This window comes from Artemia sp. Qi Xiang Cuo, chromosome 13 (assembly GCF_049724085.1).
Source record: "Artemia sp. Qi Xiang Cuo chromosome 13, ASM4972408v1, whole genome shotgun sequence".
Lineage (NCBI taxonomy): Eukaryota > Metazoa > Arthropoda > Branchiopoda > Anostraca > Artemiidae > Artemia > Artemia sp. Qi Xiang Cuo.
Window position 1 is genome coordinate 70,141,132 of NC_142806.1, and position 22,328 is coordinate 70,163,459.

Sequence of the window (22,328 nt, forward strand, 5' to 3'; positions counted from 1 at the left end):
CAATACCGCACGTAATCTACAATATTGAACATAGGTATACAATAAAGAACATATCTACAATATAGAACATAGTTATACAATACCGCACGTAATCTACAATATAGAACATAGGTATACAATACCGCACGTAATCTACAATATTGAACATAGGTATACAATAAAGAACATATCTACAATATAGAACATAGGTATACAATACCGCATGTAATCTACAATATAGAACATAGGTATACAATAAAGAACATATCTACAATATAGAACATAGGTATACAATACCGCACGTATACAATACCGCACGTAATCTACAATATAGAACATTGGTATACAATAAAGAACATATCTACAATATAGAACATAGGTATACACTACCGCACGTAATCTACAATATAGAACATAGGTATACAATAAAGAACATATCTACAATATAGAACATAGGTATACAATAAAGAACATATCTACAATATAAAACATAGGTATACAATACCGCACGTAATCTACAATATAGAACATAGGTATACAATAAAGAACATATCTACAATATAGAACATAGGTATAAAATACCGCATGTAATCTACAATATAGAACATAGGTATACAATAAAGAACATATCTACAATATAGAACATAGGTATACAATTCCGCACGTATACAATACCGCACGTAATCTACAATATAGAACATTGGTATACAATAAAGAACATATCTACAATATAGAACATAGGTATACACTACCGCACGTAATCTACAATATAGAACATAGGTATACAATAAAGAACATATCTACAATATAGAACATAGGTATACAATAAAGAACATATCTACAATATAAAACATAGGTATACAATACCGCACGTAATCTACAATATAGAACATAGGTATACAATAAAGAACATATCTACAATATAGAACATAGGTATAAAATACCGCATGTAATCTACAATATAGAACATAGGTATACAATAAAGAACATATCTACAATATAGAACATAGGTATACAATTCCGCACGTATACAATACCGAACGTAATCTACAATACAGAACATTGGTATACAATAAAGAACATATCTACAATATAGAACATAGGTATACAATACCGCACGTAATCTGCAATATAGAACATAGGTATACAATAAAGACAATGATAGTGATAATGACAAATAAGTTTAAGTATGAACTGATGGATGGAATCTTATGAAATCCATGTAGTTCTAAGTTTTTGCATAGTTGGTTAATATGCATACTAGATGTATAAATTTCGTGCAAGTTTATCCTTTTGAAACTATTGGACAAATGGTAAAATAAAAAAAATCGGGGGAGGAGGGGGTGGAGGGAGCAATTCTATTGTTTAAAAAAGCACGATTTCTAGAATAAACGCTCATTCCTGAAGAGAGTTGTAGGTGGAAGGGGGGGGGAGACATATGAAAATTTTTTTTCAAATCGCTGTGCTCTCGGTCTGTTAAAAACACAATGCTTTTGTTACAGAAGAAAAATCAATTGTAATTTTCGCTCAAATGACCTGAAAAGAGTAGTAGACCCTCGCGTTTGCCAAACAAATCCTCCAATCAAAGTAAGAATAACATTTCGATTTTTGATATATCAGCAGGCTGAATAGAATATACAATCCTGTTTGGTTTACCCACAAAATTGCAATAGGATTTTTGTATGCCACAAAATGCAATAGGATAATAGCGCATATTAACCCTAATTTACTATGCAAGGCCAGGTGAGCACGGGGTTACCTACGGTTACCTAATCGCGTAAGCTCATAAGCACTGTTAACCCACAAAATGCAATAGGATTTAGTGTAGGAGCATATTTTTTTCAGGTAAGATTTTGTCTTTTCAGGTATTTTCTAGACTAATCTTCTACTCAGTCAAAAATGTGGAGGGGGGGGGTCAAATCGGGTAACCCCCCCCCCCCCTGGATACGGCCTTGCTCAAAACCTTTTAGTTTGTTTTAAGGCTTAAATTTCACTCAAGAGAACCAATCATATGGCATTTAATTCATCTCCTTAATTTAATAGAACAATTTTCCACAGGGGATTTCAAAACTAATCAGGTTTTGAAAAATCAGAGCTATTTGTCTCCCCAGAAACAAGGAATAATAGGATCAGCACACAAAATGCGTCATAGATGTAAAGCAATGAAATTGAGCGTCTTCTTTATCATGGAATTACCAGAAAATAATCTCTCTTTTTCTCTTTGGTTGTAACAAAAAATTACTTAATAAAAGATAAACTTCCATTTCAGGTCTGCAGTCAAAGCTTACTATCCTACAGATCAGTTTAACATCAGTAGAAGCTTTGTACTTAAAATTAATGGAAATCGACTTCGTGGTATTCGTCTCCAGCGAAACAGCTGTAAGCGCCTTTTGACAATCAAATGCTCTCCAAGAAGTTGTGCTACTGTCGAAAGCTCAGGCCCCCCTCAGCTAGCTCAGGTACGAAAAATTAAGCAAGAAAAACGGGTTTTAATTTTGATAAAGCAGTGAATAATTAAATTTGTTAAAATATTCACGACCCCTAGTCATAAGTCATCTACATTATTTCTTTCTTTTGGAAACTTATGAATCCCTGTCTCATTCAAGGATTTCCTTTTGTTCTTTGGTTAATTCTTTTTTGCTTAAATTAATCACCCCAGGGCCTTCTCAGCAGGTTAAAAAATAGAGGGTTTCCCATTCATAATTTCTTTAAGCAGGTTAAAACATAAGAGGGTATCCCATTCATAATTTCTTTAAGCAGGTTAAAACATAAAGGGTATCCCATTCATAATTTCTTTAAGCAAGTTAAAACATAAAGGGTATCCCATTCATAATTTCTTTAAGCAGGTTAAAACATAAAGGGTATCCCATTCATAATTTCTTTAAGCAGGTTAAAACATAAAGGGTATCCCATTCATAATTTCTTTAAGCAGGTTAAAACATAAAGGGTATCCCATTCATAATTTCTTTAAGCCAGATAATCTAAATGACCTTAGATTATCTGGAACTGTAATAAGGTCACCTAATCTAAACATATCTAAGACAGGTTGTTAATAACATGCTACAAGGTATTTATCAAAATGTTGGGTGCTATACATCCCCCTCTTCCGAATCGACGCTTCTGTCACTGGAACGAAGTGTCTATACAAACTGTAAGTCAAGTTTACTACCAGGCTGTACCCAGTGGTAGACCCTTCCTCTGTTCATATTTTAATACATTTCTATAATATGTGAAACAATTTATAGTTCAAAACAGAGAACTTCGTATAAAATCTCTAGTTTTTGGCCTTACCAGGACTGACTGCTAAACACTCGCTGTAGCACAACAAGCTGCCTGAGGCTAAAATGGCTGCGTAACTGGGTGTACAATTATGTGCAATAATATCGGTTTGCGTGTTCATTATTAAGTAAATTAGTTATTATAAAATTAGTAATACATGCAGGGACTTTTAGCAAAGATTGATCTGATGGACTAACTACTTCTGAAAAAAAAATTATTCAGTGTAACCTGACATAATCATCGTTTGGGTTATAAGCCCCCAAAAAGTTTGACTTGTATAACTATATTAATTATTCACATATTCTCCAGTGACCTGAACATAGAAATACTTTTTTGGTTTCGCTGCCTCTTTTATAGTGAGTAAAAAAAAAAAAAGTGAATGTTAATCAGTTTCTGAAACCTATGACTCACTACTTCACCCCCCGTTCATGAGGAAAGTCTAAAATTTGTCATATAAAACGGCGCTTTTATAAAATGTTGCAAAGTAAGTGCTGTCCAGAGTCATGTTGAGCATAGTTTTGCACTTCGAGTACACTCCATCTTAACTTTTAACAACATCCTTGCCATATGCTCCAAGTGACAAAATTCTGGCGAGTGCTGATAGCGCTTGTGTTGGAGGAATTGGCCTCTTGTTCATGCTCAAAACATGCCGCTGAGCTTCACCAAGGAGTTCCTCCTTACTATAGTCTTGACCTCTCGGCTCCTAACCTTTAGAATTGAGTAGGAAATTGGACATGTTGAAAAGAATGACAATGAGCTGTTGATTCTGACCATCACATTTTAGCTTTAGAAACGCATTTGCTAGTGTCGCATCAAAAAAACGAAAAAAAAAAAAAAAAAAAAAAAAAAAAAACACATACATAGTCCACTTTTTAGTATGTTTCTCAAAAGGATGATGGCTAAGAATGTGGTCCACCAAATCAGCACCGTCCTTGTAGTCTCTGTTGTTGGACAGTATTTGTGGACATTTGATTTGCAAGTATGAACATTGGCACTTGTGATACCTCTAGATGAAGTCTTATTTTTTCTGCCTTTGAAGTTTATAGGTAGGAAAGCCACTTTTTTAATCACACTTTTGATTAACTTTCACCTTTTTTACCGCAAAAGTATCACAGAACACTCTATGACAACATCACTCTGGCATTCTTTGTCATTTCTGCTTTGGTAAAGGCTTTGATCCGTCGGCTCTTAAATCGTTTTTTACAGTATTTCCGGTCGCTTTTATTCTTCTTTCAGCCGGCATGGCCAGTAGTTGAATGAGTACCCAACCAGGATGGTTTTTAGGGCCTAAGACAGGTATAGTATGATGGCTTCTTAAAAGTGAGGAACTCTCATGATATCCCTTAAAATGGAGACTCCTTTTTAGATTTAGTCAAGAATCAGCCCTAAGGAGCTGGCCAAAAAACAAAAAAATCACAATTCCAACAGGATTAATCTTGTTGGGGAAGTGTTTCTTTAGAGTTGACATACTTTGGAACGGTATCGTTTGCCCATCAACGGAGACATTTCTGTCACAAGTATCCCAGAATATATTAGAAACTGGCTGCACCTTCCGATGTCTGTCTTGTTTTTTTTTTGTGATTTCTGAATTAGCAAAACATTTCAAATCCAGTTGGATTGTGATAAATCTGCCTTGATTTTGTTTGTGATATTGCTTCCACCCACGGCTTTCCGGACCATTACACACAGATACAAAGAAACTTGAGGCTCCCTATTTAGATGGAAATCCCAAATAAAGCCTTCAGCTCATATGTAGTGACAATCAAAAAATCATTTTAGGTTATACTTTTAAGGTATTTTTGATTCAGTTTTTATGGTTCTGGAAATAGACTGGGGTCACTAAAGCACCTTGATAACCATCGAACCTTTGAGATCTCGTACAAAGTAGCATTGCTTCTGATTTTTCACCTTTAGGTGCTTAGCGTATGTTGCTAGGGACATGCCATAATCAGATTCCACACTTTCAGTGTCTGGAAGAACAGTTTTCAAAACTATAAAATTCAAAATAAAAGTGATGCTACTGTTCATAAAGGTTAGGAAGAAACGGTTCGATGCTAACTAATCCTCATTGAGAGACTGAACTGGAATATGTTCAATTTTCAGAAAAGTCTCAATTCTTGTAAAAAAAAAATGTTTTCCTCTATGAAATTGTCGCCAATCTTTAAATTTTACGCCGCTTTTGAGAGCGTTTATGGGGGCCACTCGGAAGTACATTTCTTCCTAAGACCGTGAAGATTGTTTTAAAAAGCTGCTTTTCTAATTTAGGCCAGCCTTAAAAACGAATTTCATAAGCTTTTTTGTAAAAGAGATTTAAAAGGTAAAAGTCCTGTCACAATCATATTTTACTAAAGTAAAAGACCAGCTTGCTCCAAGACCAATCAGTCTTAGCTTAATCAGCTACAGGATTGGAACCGAATCTCACTGACTTGGACATGGAAGTCTTAGAGGCTACTTTAGAGTGGTCAAGACAAATTAACACCTGGTAAAACTGTTTAAGTATTGCATACAGTTGAAAGATTTAAACTTTTTCTTATCATGTAAAATAGTTACTAAAAGCCAAGAAACTTGTTGAAAAAAAATCGTGGATAGCGTTACAGCGGCAAAGAACACACTGAAACATGTAAAATTTGGCTAGATTGTTTGTTCTTTTTATACAAAACTTATTACGGGAATATCCACTGACGGGAACACAGGGTATTAGGGGGTTAAGTATTAGGGGGTTAAGCTATATCATAAGTGAACTTCTGTAATTTTGGGAAGGATTGGGGAGGGGGCACACGCGGCAAAGTAATCTGATCTTGATCAAAACTACCATCAAATTCAAGATGCCGGAGCGTTTTAGTAAACCAATCCTAATGCTGAATTACTATTGCTGGGTTAACTAATGCTGAATGCCAAATTTAGACACACGAGGAATTAGGGAGGGGGCACACGCGGCAAAGTAATCTGATCTTGATAAAAACTACCATCAAATTCAAGATGCCGGAACGTTTTGGTAAACCAATCCTAATGCTGAATTACTATTGATGGGTTATCTAATGCTGAATGCCAAATTTAGACAGACGAGGAATTGGGGAGGGGGCACACGCGGCAAAGTAATCTGATCTTGATAAAAACTACCATCAAATTCAAGATGCCGGAGCGTTTTAGTAAGCCAATCCTAATGCTGAATTAAATAAAAAAAACAAGTTTTTTTTAACTGAAAGTAAGGAGTGACATTAAAACTTAAAACGAACAGAAATTATTCCGCATAGGAAAGGGGCGGTCCCCTCCTCAACACCTCGCTCTTTACGCTAAAGTTTGACTCTTTCTCACAATACTATTTTTTAAAACAATAAAAACTTTAGCGTAAAGAGCGAAGCGTTGAGGAGAGGACAGTCCCTTCCATATACGGAATAATTTCTGTTCGTTTTAAGTTTTAGTGTCGCTCCTTACTTTCAGTTAAAAAACTTGTTTTTTTTTATTTAATTTCTGAACGTTTTTGAATTAATGCATCTTTGATTTTGGCTCGCAGTACATGAATAATTAAAATGAAATTTGCATATTAATTTTCCTTTTTTTTGGCTAAATGGCTTTCTCGAAATTTTGTTCTGATGTAACTTACGAATTAGCTTTCGTAACGAATTTCTATATTCATATATTTTTTACGTATAATAGGGAGTTCGTCCCCTAGTCAATACCTCGTTCTATACGCTAAAGTTCGAATTTTGTTCGAATCACAAACCTCTTAATCACAAAGGCCGGTTAATTAGAATAGATAGCTCTTTTGAAAGTAGACCTACTAAAAAAACTTTAGTGTAAAGGGCGAGGTATTGACTAGGGGCAAACCCCCTCAAATACGTAATAATTTCTGTTTGTTTTAAGTTTTAATGTTGCTCCTTACTTTCAGTTGAAAAAAAACTAGTTTTTTTATTTAATTTCTGATCGTTTTTTAAATAATGCTGGGAAATCTGGCACTCCCTTCATAGAAATGTCCCTTCCCCAAAGGAAAAATCCTCCATGGAAAGATTCTCCCCTGTAACCCCTGCTCTGACCCCTACCCACACCAGAAAAAAATTCCTCCTGAAAACGCCTGTATACTTCCCAATAACCAATACTATATGTAATCAATGGGCAAAGTTTATAACTTACAGCCCTTCCCCCGGGAACTGCGGGGGATCGATTCATCCTCAAAGACATATTAACTAGATTTTCTACTATGCTGAAAAAAATGCCTATCTCAAAATTTTGATTGGGTGACTTCTGAAAAAAATGAGCATGGGAGGGGGCCCAGTTGCCCTCCAATTTTTTTGGTCATTTAAAAAGGGTACTCGAACTTTTAATTTCCGTTCTAATGAGTCCTCTCACGATATTCTAGGACTGTTGGATCGATACGGTCACTCCTGGGCAAAAAAAACAAACAAACAAATAAACACGCATCCGTGATCTTTCTTCTGGCAAAAAATACAAAATTCCACATTTTTGGAAATACGAGGAGCTTGGAAAGGCTCGTAGGAGCTTGAAACTTCTATAGTAGGGTTCTCTGATACGCTGAATCTGATGCTGTGATTTTCATTTAAGTTCTATGACTTTTAGAGGTTGTTTCCCCCTTTTTTTTAAAATAAAGCAAATTTTATCAGGCGCGTAACTTTAGATGCGTAGGTGCGTACTAAACTTGATGAAACTTATATATTTGAAATAAGCATCAAATCTGATTCTTTTGATGTATCTATTGGTCTCAAAATTCCGTTTTTTTTAAAGTTTCGGTTACTATTGAGCCGGATCGCTCTTATTTACAGTTCGTTACCACGAACTGTTTGATTACTATTGCTGGGTTAACTAATGCTAAATTCCAAATTTAGACAGACGAGGAAATCTGATTTCTGAGGATATAAATAACTAAGCAAATCACATCTATGTAGTTCTTTCGTTTTTTTGAAATAATGAAATAGCATAAAACAAAAAGTTTGGGAAACTATGTTTCTCTGTGTTTCAATCACATGCGCATGCGAATGAAAAAATGGAAAGTCGAAAAAATAAAGAAAGCTCATACCAATTACTAACCGATAAGATATTCAGGACACAAGTGACAAAACAGTTTATTTGGCTCAAAGTGTTATTCATTTAGTTTTTCAATGTGCTATTAACATATTATTATCAATATTGATAGAATAAAAAAAAACTGGGTCGACACTCAAACCACAAAGACCCATTTCCTTCATACCCAAATATCCACGGGGCTATTGATGCAGTACAGTTGTTTTAATCAAAAATAGGACTTGCCTATTTTTTATTCGTTACCTTTGTTGAAGAGCCTTCCGTGGCATTGTCAATGTATTCACCATTCTTTCCCCATCTTGAGAAGCCCACTCGCCAGGTTCAGAATAGTTGAGGCAGTCAAAAGTTAAGGAGGGAGTCACCCACCGGTTGCCCAAATATCCACGGGGCTATGGATACAGTACAGTTGTTTTAATCTAAAATAGGACTTGCCTATTTTTTATTCGTTACCTTTATTGAAGAGCCTTCCGTAGCATTGTCAAGGTATTCACCATCCTTCCCCATCTTGAGAAGCCCACTCGCCAGGTTCAGAATAGTTGAGGCAGTCAACAGTTAAGGAGGGAGTCACCCACCAATTGCCAGCATCAGCAATCAGTAGCACGTGACACTTGATCCTTAGAGCCGGTACTAATGTTGAACAAGAAAACCTCTTTCCATAGTTGAACAAGGGTTAAGATAAATGTTGAACAAGGGTTCAACAAGAAAAACCTCTCGAGAAAAAAATCGAGAAAACCTCTTTCCATAACATCACGTGGTGCCCAAAGAAGCCTTCAAACCTCACAGAATTCCTGCACCATGGTCAATCCTTTCGAAACTTAAAATCCTAGGGGCTATGAAACTTAATAATTTTAAGAAACGATGATAAATTTAATACGTTGTGAAATTATTGTTGCATCCTCAGATTCAACCAAGTAAAGAACGAAGTCTGGCCGATAGTAACCGAAAATTTAAAAATGCGTTCCTAAAAATTTGTCAAGTGAGAAAGAGTCGTCATTCAAAGCTAATTCAAGAATGATATCTGCTGCTTCGCTAGCAGTGATGTTCTAGTGGCTTGCTAGCAGTGAAGAAGGGGAAATGGAGGAATTATCAGTGTTAACATTGCAAAACAGTGATTTTCCTTGCTGTTTAAGCCAATGGGTTGTAAGTTTCATGTACAGAGTTTTTGCCAATGGTGTACTTTTCGTTTTGATTTGATACCATTTTTGAGGGGTTTCAGGTTATTTTTTGAAATTTCCATTAATTGGTTTTCAAAATAATAATTTACTGTTAAAACTAGTCGATATAAGTTTCCATTCCTATATCACTTACAAATGACAATTTTTCTTATTAAAATAAAAAAAAAAAAATTTAATTTTCTTTAAAAATTTTCTTAATTTTTGGTCACTATGGGTCGTGGTTTATTCTTTACTATGTTGCAGCTATTGCTACAATTAAGATAATAAGTTAAATTTTTTGCAGACTTCAATGAATGTACAGACTTTATAGAGGAAAGAGCTCAAACCACTTCAAAAACAAAGAGTAAACTTTCCCGACTTTTTAATAATACTTCTTTTTGGCAAGTCAGTTCAGGAGGATCGGAATCAGATGGTATACACCATTATAGTTGAGTTCAGTTCAGTTCATTTTATTTAACATCAAAAATACATTTAACTAATGTTCCAATGCCTGCCCCAAGAAAGATACAAAACAACACTTGCGACTTGACGGGTGCAACTCATCTACTAACTAATAATTAACTATAAACAAAGGAGCAACAAATAATAATAAAAAAAGCACTTGCTATTGGGCGGGTACATAAAACTCATCTACTAAAGTTCTAACTAATAATTAACTATAAACAAAGGAAAAACACATAATAATTAAAAAAAAAATATGAACCTTGACCTACCAAGTATTTTTTTTAATTTATTTTTAAATAAACCCAGGTGGTCAGCCACCCGAATGCTCTCAGGAACAGAGTTCTACACATTAGATCCTGAAAATCTAGTATGGATGCCGGCCCTAGTGCCACTTCTATTCGGAACAATGAAGCCACTAGCAAAGTTGAATGAAGTCTTGACAAATTGAATAAGAGAGATTCGACATTCGAGAAATTTAAAAGTGCTATTTCTGGACGTCAAATTTTCAGAACACAAATAAATGTGGTCGGAGCAGTGTTTAAACTATAAACTATGCAATCGGTGAAGATGGCGTTAAAGTGTACGTATGGGCGACGGTTTAATGACTCTGTCTCTTGGTTACTCATGTAAAAAGAAGATTGAACACACGAAATAATCTACCTTCATTTTACTCCTTAAACGTTGGTTTTTTATTGTTGTAAATTTTAGCAAATATATTTGTCGAACAAATCTTGCCTTTTTTCGCCTTTCGTAGGGCATGTCACACTTTTTATTTTTTTTCGGGCAAGTTTTGTTTTTTCACTTTGTCGAGGAAATTCATACTGTTTAACTTGTTTGCGAACGTATTCATACTATTTTCTATTTTTGTCGAGCAATTAAGGTGACTATTCACGCTGACTGAAATTAGAGAACTTTCAACACTAATACTTTACAGTTCCTTTCGATTACATTATTCATATTTTCTGGATAATTGATTAACGGGTTAGTTAATTATCAAACACTTTTCCAAAATTATATAATTTTTTTCCTACAAACTCTCTGAATTCGGTATTAGAAAGTTTTGTTACTTTGGTTTTTAACCTAATTTTACAAATACTTTTTAAATTAAAAAAAAATAATATCTTTGTTTTACATATCCCGCCCCATGCTTTCCGTGGGAATATTTAGAGGAGGGGGTTTTCCGCGGTGGCAGAAGGAATTGTCAGAGGGAGGTCTGTTGGGGGAATATCCACGTTGAAATGAAATTGACTTAAGTATCTTTTTCTTACTCTTTGCAAGTGTAGTCAAAATAAATTAATTCGGTATTTTATATAAATGAAGGTCAAAAGACTACGTCATTTAGTCTGGGATAAACTCTGATGGAAAACATCGATGTTGGTGTTTATCAATTCCGCGCATTATTTTGTTTTTCGGTTTATGGATGCGATTCCACAATGAACAGGAATTATCGGGGGATTTTCTGGGGTAGATCCACAAGGGGAAACTTCCCGGGACGGGGGTAGAATTACCCAAAGAGACAATTTTCTGAGGGGGGGATTTTCAAATACTTTTAGATTTAAGTATGTGATCGTTATTAATAAGCTGGGGGAATTTTCTGATTGCTAGAAAATTTTGACATCGCAGCAACGCACAATGGGTAGCATATGCATTTAATAAATCTTGTCATTATCACCTTCATCCTATAAAGTCGTTCGATATCTGATTCCACTAATTAATCTTGTGTTAATCCTAAAGGTAGAATCCGCAATGCGACTTGCTCTATATCACTCCCCAACAAATTTTGTGATTCGAAGATACTGTCATTTAAAATCTGCTTTGAATTATCAAAATATAACAGTTTAGGCCTACAGGTTCGTCTTTCATACAAATTCTAGTTAAAGATTAAACACTTGGTTCAGGCTAGGTGCATTTACACTCTCTCTTTTCCAATTGTATATTTGCATCCATTTATTGAGGGGGGGGGGAGAGGATAAAGTGAAGCAACGCACCTTTAGAAATGAAACATTATTTATTTATTTAATTGAAAATCTCTCTACAAAACTTGATAAGGAGGGAGCATAAATGGAAAAAAATAAGGGAAAGAGGACAAACACACACAAAAGAAACGAACATCTACTCTAGAAGAACGATGAAAATTGTGACAAATTGTAGCCCAATGCGAGACAAGTATCGACAAAACCAATACAAATAGAGACCTGCCAGAATAATCTTTTCAATTTTTTCCCATAGTTTGATCAGATTGGTATGTTGCCGTCAGTTGAGAAGATTGTTGGTGGTAGACCTGCCATGATTAGAGACTGGCCATGGATTGTTGCCGTGTTCCGCAATGGTACGCATATTTGCGGAGGTGTAATCTTAAATTCAAGATGGATTCTAACAGCTGCGCACTGTTTTAACAGGTAAGTCACAACCTAGGATACTAAACTGTAGTTAGGTGTTTGTCCTCTCCTTATTAAATTTACAATGTTATATCACCATCAGCGTTGCCACTTGTAGCACGAAAGGGCTATTTTAGCACTATTTCATTGTGTGTAGCACTGTAGTACGTGCTCAGGGCTGCCACCTGTAGCACGAAAGGGCTATTTTAGCACTATTAATGTCAATTTGTTGACTGTAGCACCGAAAATCGATGTATAGTATGTACATTCGGGCAATTATAGTACTTTAAGAACTGACCGGGGTGGCAACTCTGACCACCATAGCTTTTTATGTAGCCCTGCCTACATTCCTACAGTTTTTTTGTGGCTAAGTGTACCTCAATTTTTTGTTTTTAGGGGGGCATAACAGGGCCCAAAAATTGGTTGACAACTTTTTGTTTCAGAATGATTTGAAACTTATATCTGTTGGTGAACTGATATTACTGTTCTGTGGGGTACCTATTGTACAGACACATTTTTTCGTGGGTACACTCCCTTTTCTAGATTATGAAACTCCCTAAATTTGTTTGGATCCTCTTGGAACTTGAAACCTTAAATCCTTAAGCCAAAGTGACCCAATGAACAAACAACCAACAAAACCAAAAGTGGAAAAGTATCAGTTGTCCCGAAAAGTTCCTAAATACTTTGTCCTCCGAAAGGCTTGAAAATTTTAAAGTTTGTTTTGTGGGCAAATGAAGCTTCAAGTTTTTGTGGGGGTGGAGTTTTAGTGTGAGAACATATAAGCTGAAAATATCTTTGTTCCTGATCAGGTTGTGTCCCTAAATGAAAGGGACCCTAACGCCCCTATCTCCCCTAAGAATTGGTTGACAATGGGCCAAATGCTTGTTTTTCAAGCCATTTGAAATGTATATCTGTAATTTTTTGGGGTATGGAGATCCCAGTGCACTTACAGATATATATATATATATATATATATATATATATATATATATATATATATATATATATATATATATTTCTCCCTTTCTCTCTCTCACTACTATTTCATTCAACAAATTAATTCTAGGCACTTCAACTACTTCTACGAGATCCAGGCTGGAATGATCAGACGCTTATCCCTCTCCCCATATGAGCAAACTCGTTTTGTCACTCACATTATTCAAGAAAGAGGATATTCACCAACCAATTTAAAGAATGACATAGCTTTAGCTTACGTAGAGCCACCGTTGAAGCTGAATAAGTTTGCAGCCCCAATTTGCTTAGCTGAAGAAGATTTTAAGGTTGAAGCTGGCACACTTTGTAATGTTGCAGGATGGGGAAGCGTAAATGAGACAGGGTATCTGGGTAAAGTACTGTTTTTTATTTTTGGCGTTGGTAATTTGGACCAGGTTTAGACCATCAGTATAAGCTAGTATAACCTGCCACTTGGATATCAATATTTATCCAACGCCGAAATATAGCGTTGAAATATAGCGTTGAAAAAAGATATATAGCACCTGACAACTTCATCGAATAAGTTGAAAATTTCCAAGAAAATTAGATATTTGAAATGATTATTCTGTAATACAACAAGATTAAACCTCGAGTCATTCTATACCTAAGAATTAATGTGCAGTTGTTCTTTAAAGAATCATAACAGAGGCAACGCTATAGTGTTGCCTATATTAAAGAACCATAACACTTCAGTGTATTCTTCTGTTTTTTCCAGATCAACTTCATATGGAAGGGGTGGGCGTATAAACTTCGGACTGGGCTCATTTGATTGCAAATTGAAACTTTTATTGCCCTTTATAAGAGTCAAAAGTTATTGAAGGGCAACCAGACTCCCTCCACGCCCTTTTTACCCAATGAAATCCGATCAAAACTTTGAGATAGTCATTTTGTTCAAAATAGTACAAAGGTATAATAACCACGCTTTTTGGATTGACATGACCCCCCAGAGCCCCCGGGGCACGGATTGTAATTTATGCAAGTAGTCAACTGTTAACATATTGGATTTTTACTTGGAAAAGGGGGCATTTTTGATCCCGGGTCTCCAAAAACAGTTATGGTGTTAAGGTGAAACTTTAAGAGAATGTTTAGAGGGATGTCGAACGCAATCAAAACATACAATGTTCATGCTGGTTATCATGAGGGCACATTACCAATACCAAGGAACAGCTGAGGTAATGAAATTCTAATTTTCAGGTCATCCTGGGAAAAGGAGCCGGCCCCCTTTGCCCCTTTTATATACCCCTCCCCTCGCCATTGATTGAAATTTTAAAAAGCCCTTTGTTCAAAACAGTCAAAAGGTCTAAAAACTATGTTTTTGGGGATACCATGATCTCCCCTCCCCCGGGACAATGAATGTGAGTTATGCAAAATACCCTTTGTTTACATGGAGGATTTATCGTTAGGGAAAATGGCAATGTTTAATTCCGGGTGCGTCCAAAAAGGCTAAGGGTATTAAGATGAAACCTCGGGGAATGTTCAGGGATATGTTAAACTAAATCTAAAGACACTACGTGCATCTAGTTTATCAAAAAGGCGTATCTGCTATATCTTAACAACGGCTGAGGGTATTAGGTTGGAACTTTCAGTGTATGTTGAGAAGGATTTTGAAAATTGGCGGGAGGGCAACCAGGCCCCATCCCATGCCTGGATGTAAAAATAGCATGTCTACAAAATCTCAGGACTATGTAAGAGTATTTTTTATTTCTTTTTTTTTTTAAGAAAGAAAGTATTTATTCATCAACCATAAAGATAATAAAACCTGAAGCAAAGCAAAATGTTATAATGTTCAAGTTTCAGAGAATTTTGAGGGGGATGTTGAACTTCATAAGTATACTACTATATAGATGCCTGTTGTCAAAAGGGTATATGTGTGATATCAAAGGATCGGCTAATGAACTTCATAAGAATACTATTATATGGATGCCTGTTGTCAAAAGGGTATATGTGTGATATCAAAAGATCGGCTAGTGAACTTCATAAGAATACTACTATATGGATGCCTGTTGTCAAAAGGGTATGTGTGCGATATCAAAGGATCGGCTAATGAACTTCATAAGAATACTACTATATGGATCCCGGTTGTCAAAAGGGTATGTGTGTGATATCAAAGGATTGGCTAATGAACTTCATAAGAATTCTACTATATGGATGCCGGTTGTCAAAAGGGTATATGTGTGATATCAAAGGATTGGCTAATGAACTTCATAAGAATTCTACTATATGGATGCCTGTTGTCAAAAGGGTATATGTGTGATATCAAAGGCTCGGCTAGTGAACTTCATAAGAATACTACTATATGGATGCCTGTTGTCAAAAGGGTATGTGTGTGATATCAAAGGATCGGCTAATGAACTTCATAAGAATACTACTTTATGGATGCCTGTTGTCAAAAGGGTATGTGCGTGATATCAAAGGATCGGCTAGTGAACTTCATAAGAATGCTACTATATGGATGCCTGTTGTCAAAAGGGTATGTGTGTGATATCAAAGGATCGGCTAGTGAACTTCATAAGAATACTACTATATGGATGCCTGTTGTCAAAAGGGTATGTGTGTGATATCAAAGGATCGGCTAATGAACTTCATAAGAATACTACTTTATGGATGCCTGTTGTCAAAAGGGTATGTGCGTGATATCAAAGGATCGGCTAGTGAACTTCATAAGAATGCTACTATATGGATGCCTGTTGTCAAAAGGGTATGTGTGTGATATCAAAGGATCGGCTAATGAACTTCATAAGAATACTACTATATGGATGCCGGTTGTCAAAAGGGTATGTGTGTGATATCAAAGGATTGGCTAATGAACTTCATAAGAATTCTACTATATGGATGCCTGTTGTCAAAAGGGTATATGTGTGATATCAAAGGGTCGGCTAGTGAACTTCATAAGAATACTACTATATGGATGCCTGTTGTCAAAAGGGTATGTGTGTGATATCAAAGGATCGGCTAGTGAAATTCATAAGAATTCTACTTTATGGATGCCGGTTGTCAAAAGGGTATGTGCGTGATATCAAAGGATTGGCTAGTGAACTTCATAAGAATTCTACTATATGGATGCCTGTTGTCAAAAGGGTATTTGTGTGATATCAAAGGGTCGGCTATTGAACTTCATAAGAATTCTACTATATGGATGCCGGTTGTCAAAAGGGTATGTGTGTGATATCAAAGGATTGGCTACTGAACTTCATAAGAATTCTACTTTATGGATGCCTGTTGTCAAAAGGGTATATGTGTGATATCAAAGGATCGGCTAATTATATTTATTCGAAACTTTCAGTGGATGTTAAACTAAATCAGAAAATACTATGTATATCGAAGTTGTTAGAATCGTTTGTGTAATATCTCAGCAAAAGTTAAGAGTTTTAAGTTGAAGCTTTCATAGAATATAGAGGGGTATATTGAACTCAGTTAAAAGATATTATGCACATTCCGGTTGTCAAAAGGTTGTATCTGCAATATCTGAGGAACGGCTGATTTCCTGTAGTTGTAATTTACAGGGAATGTTGAAGGGTTATAGAAATAAATCAGAAGACATTAATTAGAAGTAATAAATTAGGTAAGATATTTTAATTCGTAAGCCAAAGAAATGGAAAACTGGCGAAAGACTCATTGTATTAACCAATAACATAATTTTCGCAATAAAAAATAAAGAAAAATTAATTTAAACATTTTGAAGAAAATAAATTAATTTTGAAGAAAATAAAGACCCGTACTAAACTTAAGATACACAGAAATAAATTGAAATCTTTGTCGTAGAAACTGGAAAAAGGGCTCATTCGATTTGAAATTAAAGGGGCTAGTACTCTTTTTAATAGTCGAAAGTGATTGGAGGGCAACTAGCCCCCCCCCCCTCTCACGCCCACCTTTTCCCCAAACACATCCAATCAAATTTTTGAGATAGCCATTTTGTTCATCATAGTTGATTTTCATATAGAAATAATGTTTTTGAGGAGGACACTCCCCCACAACTCTCAGGGCAAGGGTTTTAAGTTATGCTCTTGGGGCATATAAGGTTTTTATAGAAGGCGTTGTCGTAGAAACTTCAAAAGGGGATCATTCGATTGGAAATTAAAAGAGCTAGTGCTCTTTTTAATAGTCGAATTTGATTGGAGGGCAACTAGCCCCCCCCCACACCCATCATTCCCCCAAAAACATACAATAAAAATTTTGAGATACCCATTTTGCTCAGTGTAGTTTATTTCCAGATAGAAAACATATTTTGAGGAGGACACTCCCCCATAGTCTTCAGGGTAAGGATTATAAGTTATGCCCTGGGGGCATATAAGGTTTTTATTGAATTCTATGTCGTAGAAACTTGAAAAAGGGCTCATTCGATAGGAAATTCAAAGGACTAGTACTCTTTTAAATAGTCGAAAGTGATTTTAGGGCAACTAACATCCCTAACCTAACGTAAAATAAACCAGAGACGACACACACACAGAGGGGAGACACAAATAGAATCGACACACACACACAGAGGCGACACACAAACAAAGACGACACACACACAGAGACGACAAACACACAGAGACGACAAAAACATACTGATGACACAAACAAACATAAGACAAAAATAGACACACGTATAACACACAGACCCGACACACACACAGACACGAAGCAAACAGAGAGTCGACACAAACAGAGACGAGAAGTAATCAGAGAGGAACAAAACACACATACGACAACACACACACAAATGACACACACACAGAGACGAGACACACAAAGACGACAAACACACAGAGACCACACACACATAGAGACGACACACATAGAGATAATACACATAGAGATAAGATTTTTACCGAAATCTTTGTCGTAGAAACTTGAAAAAGGGCTCTTTTGATTGGAAATTGAAAGGGCTAGTACACTTTTTAATAGTCGAAAGTGATTTGAGGGCAACTAAACCCCTCTCACGACCACCTTTTCCCCAAACACTCCCCCACAACCCTCAGTGCAAGGATTATAAATTATGCCCTGGGGGCATATAAGGTATTTATTGAAATCTTTGTCGTAGAAACTTGAAAAAGGGCTCATTCGATTTGAAATTCAAAGGGCTAGTACCCTTTTTAATAGTAGAAAGTGATTTGAGGGCAACTACCCCCCCCCGTCTCACGCCTAACTTTTCTAAAAACACATCCAATCAAAATTTTTAGATAGCCAGTTTATTCAACGTAGTTGAAAGTTTTGGAAATTATTTCTTTAAGGATGACAACCCCTCCCCCCACAGCCCTCAGGGCAAGGTTCATAAGTTATGCCTTGGGGACAAATAAAGTTTTTATCGAAGATGTTATTACAAAAACTTCAAACGGGATCGTTCCACTAAAATTTGAAAGGGTCAGCACCTTTTTTAATACTCGAAAGGGGTTTGATACTGACTAAAACCCCTATCATGTCCACTATTTCTTAAAACGGAACCAATAAAAAGTTGGAGATATGCGTTTTGCTCAACGTAGTTAAAAGTTTTTGAAATGAGGTCCTTTAGGATGATAACCACCTCAGAGCCCTCAGTGCAAGGGTTGTAAGTTTTACCCTGGGGGCATTAAAGTTTATATCAAAAGTTGTTATAGAAATTTCAAAAAGGGATCATTTAATTGTAAACTGATATTGTCCTTTTTATTAGTCGAAATTGAGTGGAGAGTAGTTAACCACCCCTCTTACGACCACCATTTTGCCAAAAACCTTCAATCAAAGTTTAGAGATAGCAATTTTATTCAACATAGTTGAAAGTTCTGGAAATTTTGTTTTTAAGGATTACAAACCCCCCAGAGCCCCAAGGGCAAAGATTGTAGTTTATGCCCTGGGGGCATATACGATTTTTATAGATAGAGTTGTCGTAAAAATTCAAATGGGGCACATTCAATTCGAAACTGAGAGGGATAATGCCCTTTGTAATAGTCGAAAGTGATTGGAGCGTAACTAACTTCCCTCTCATGCCCACCATTCCTCCAAACACATCCAATCAAAATTTTCAGATTGTCATTTTTTTCAACGTAGTAGAAAGTTCTGGAAATTAGGTCTTTGAGAACGATTTTAGGGTAAGGGTTGTAATTTATGCCCTGGGGGCATATAAGGGCTCATTCGATTGGAAATCGAAAGTCATAGTGCCCTTTTAAATAGTCAAAAGTGATTGGAAGGCTTGACTTTTTTATATTAAAGATCTATACAGGTGTAATGTATTATTTTTTGTTTTTGTTGTTGTTCAGACAAGGGCACGTTGTATCGAATGAGTTCTCGTAGGAACTTTGAAAAAGGCTCATTCAATTAAAAATAAAAAGGGTTAAGGCCCTTTTGCATAGTCAAAAGTGATTGGAGGGCGCCTAATTCCCCTTACACTCCCCACCTACCATTTTCCCAATATTATTAAAAACAAAAAGTTGCATTAATATTAAAACAAAATCAACTGTGATAATTCTAATAAGGCATCTCAGCAGTATCCCTAATAAGGCATCTCCCTATACGGTATCTCAGTGTTATCCTACCAGCAAATGGGGAAATTATATTTAGTCTTCTGAGATTACTCTTGTTTAAAGATTCTGTCAAATCATAATGGTACATATTTATCCTATGCACCAGAGAAAGCAAATAGATTTTTTTGAGAAGGGTAACAAATTTTCTATTTCAGGTCAACTAGAGGAGGTATGAAACTAAATTAAACAGTACTATTTGTGTCCAGATTTTTAAAAGGGTGTATGTTGTTAAATATTGCAGAAAATTTTTCTCCCCAGCATACGAATAGCAGGTCAAACTATAAAGTCTTAAAAAACGATAAGATTTAAAGTATTATTTTCTTTTTACCTGAAAAGACTATGTCAATATAAAACGAACAGAAATTAATTAAAAAAAACTTTTTCTACAAAATAAGTTTTTCAAGGAAAAGTAAAGAACTCCATTAAACAAAAAAAGAGCAAAAATAAAATCAAATAATCTACCAAGCGTGAAACTACCACAAATCAGCATCGATAAATAAATGAAACCCAAAACGAACAGAAATTACAATAAATAACCGAGTCAAACTCAAAACGAGCATTAACATAAGTTGGGCGCAAAACCCCTATGCCTTCCCAAGGCCAGAACAAATTTGAACTTTACTGAAAAAATATAAATGTTTTTACTTTTATAGCTTCAATAAATCAATTAATATTAACATTTTGATTACTAAATATCAGTATATGTATATCAAACTGGCAATGCACATTCATTTGTATTTTTTTCAGTAAAGTGTAAATTTTGTTCTGGCCATTGGAAGCCATATGGGTTTTGCGCCCAACTTATGTTAATTTCTGCTCGTTTTGAGTTTGACTGTTATTTATTGTAATTTCTGTTCGTTTTGGGTTTTTAGAAAAAAAGTGTATTGGAGGTACTTTGCTCTAACCTAAGCCACTGTTAGTTCTTTGACTCTGAATCTAATGACTCCAAATTTATTTTAGAGAATATTGGTCAAGCCGATTTGCTTCAAGAAGTTTCAATTCCGATTGTTCCAATATGCAAAAACAGCTATAATGATCCAGATAAAGAAATATGCGCGGGAGCTGAAGGAAAAGACTCTTGTCAGGGAGACTCTGGGAGCCCATTGCTTTGCCCAGCTCCGTAAGTGCTTTTTCTATCTAAATGCTTCTTTTCTCCTTTCGACTTATTTCATAAGGCTAAGCTTAGTAAGCAAACACGTTAAGATTTTTATTTTTGTTTTCTTAATGAGCGAAGATCATATCTTCCGCATAGGAAACATCTTTTAACCCAGCACCTTGTATCCCAACAAGGTCTGTTTGAGATTCCTGTAGTTATTTTTCTTGATAAATACAAAAAAAAAAGTCAGAACTAAAAGTGGGCACCTTTCTTTTAGTATTGGATCCCTTCTCCTTACAATTTTCTGGATCTTAAATCAAAGCTTTGTATACTTAAACTTAGGATCATGAAGGTGCGCATAAGTAAGGCTTTGAACTGCTTATTTTCTAAAATATCATTGTCTCTTGGGATTTTACTAATAATCTTGCAGCATAGTTTTCGGTACTTGTTCATTAGACGAACTACACCCAAGAAGGGAAGTTCGGTTAATCCTAATGAAATATAACCTTCATGTAACCTTTAGTTTCTATTAATTAAAAAACTTTTTCCGCAAAATAAGTTTTTCAAAAAAAAGTAAAGAACTCCATTAAACCAAAAATGAACAAAAATAGAATCAAATAATGCAGTTTAACTCTGTTGGATTATTTGAAATCAGAAAAAGTGTTTCCGACATCATAAAAATGACTTCGAAGGCCCTTGCATAAATTATAATTGTACCATGATCTTTTGTCTTTTTTAGCTTTCTTTCAAAGAGAGTTTTTTTTCAAGAAAGCAATGTGTTTTGTAGATTTAAAAACACCACCGAAAAAACATTCAGCTATAATCTTTTTACTGGAACAAACCGGCGAGAAGTTATATTTTTCTAGGCGAAGAAACTGCTTTAGTAATCAGACTATTTAATTGACCTTTACAGATTTTTGGCTCTTGAATTTTTAGACATCTTAGATTAGATGCTTTTGGGATCTTAGAAGTCCAGTGGATGTAGTCGAGGCAGTTGCTATCTAAAGTCCTGATTCGTTGTTTGAGCTTTTAGTAAAGATACTACTATAGGAACGATCTGTGAGAGAGTTTGAATCTGAAGCATGTTGTATTTTTGTTGCACGCTCCTTAGTTTATCGAAGGCTCTTCCAGCATCTATGTTCTGGGTTTTAGCTTCATGGTCAAGTTTGCCGTCGGGTTTGATGGTGTGTCTAAGATGCTTGATCTCTTTAACCTCCTTCACACTTTCAGCTCAAGTTTTGAATGGCAGCGCAAATATATCTGTTGAAAAAATTCTTAGTAATGTTGCGAAGGTTTGTTTTTTTTATTACAGGCTTCACGGCTCCATCACAATTGATGATTTGCCGCTAGTCCTGGTAGTTACCTCATTTTCTAACACTGAGGTACTTGTTATACCTTCTCTTTAACGCGTCAAGGGAACTACCATATTCTTCCCTGTTGGTCGAAAAGATACCGGGATTTAAAGCAA

At 35.6% G+C, this 22,328-nt stretch overlaps 1 protein-coding gene across 1 annotated transcript in view; it reads left to right on the plus strand.

The window, feature by feature from the left end:
- Positions 1-22,328, plus strand: part of LOC148945598 (uncharacterized) — a 240,017-nt gene that overhangs the window by 113,005 nt on the left and 104,684 nt on the right. The window contains exons 7-10 of the mRNA XM_089098857.1: positions 2,249-2,438; positions 12,144-12,313; positions 13,359-13,636; positions 20,725-20,884. Coding sequence (XP_088954983.1) covers positions 2,249-2,438; positions 12,144-12,313; positions 13,359-13,636; positions 20,725-20,884 — 798 coding nt within the window. The remainder of the gene's footprint in view (positions 1-2,248; positions 2,439-12,143; positions 12,314-13,358; positions 13,637-20,724; positions 20,885-22,328) is intronic.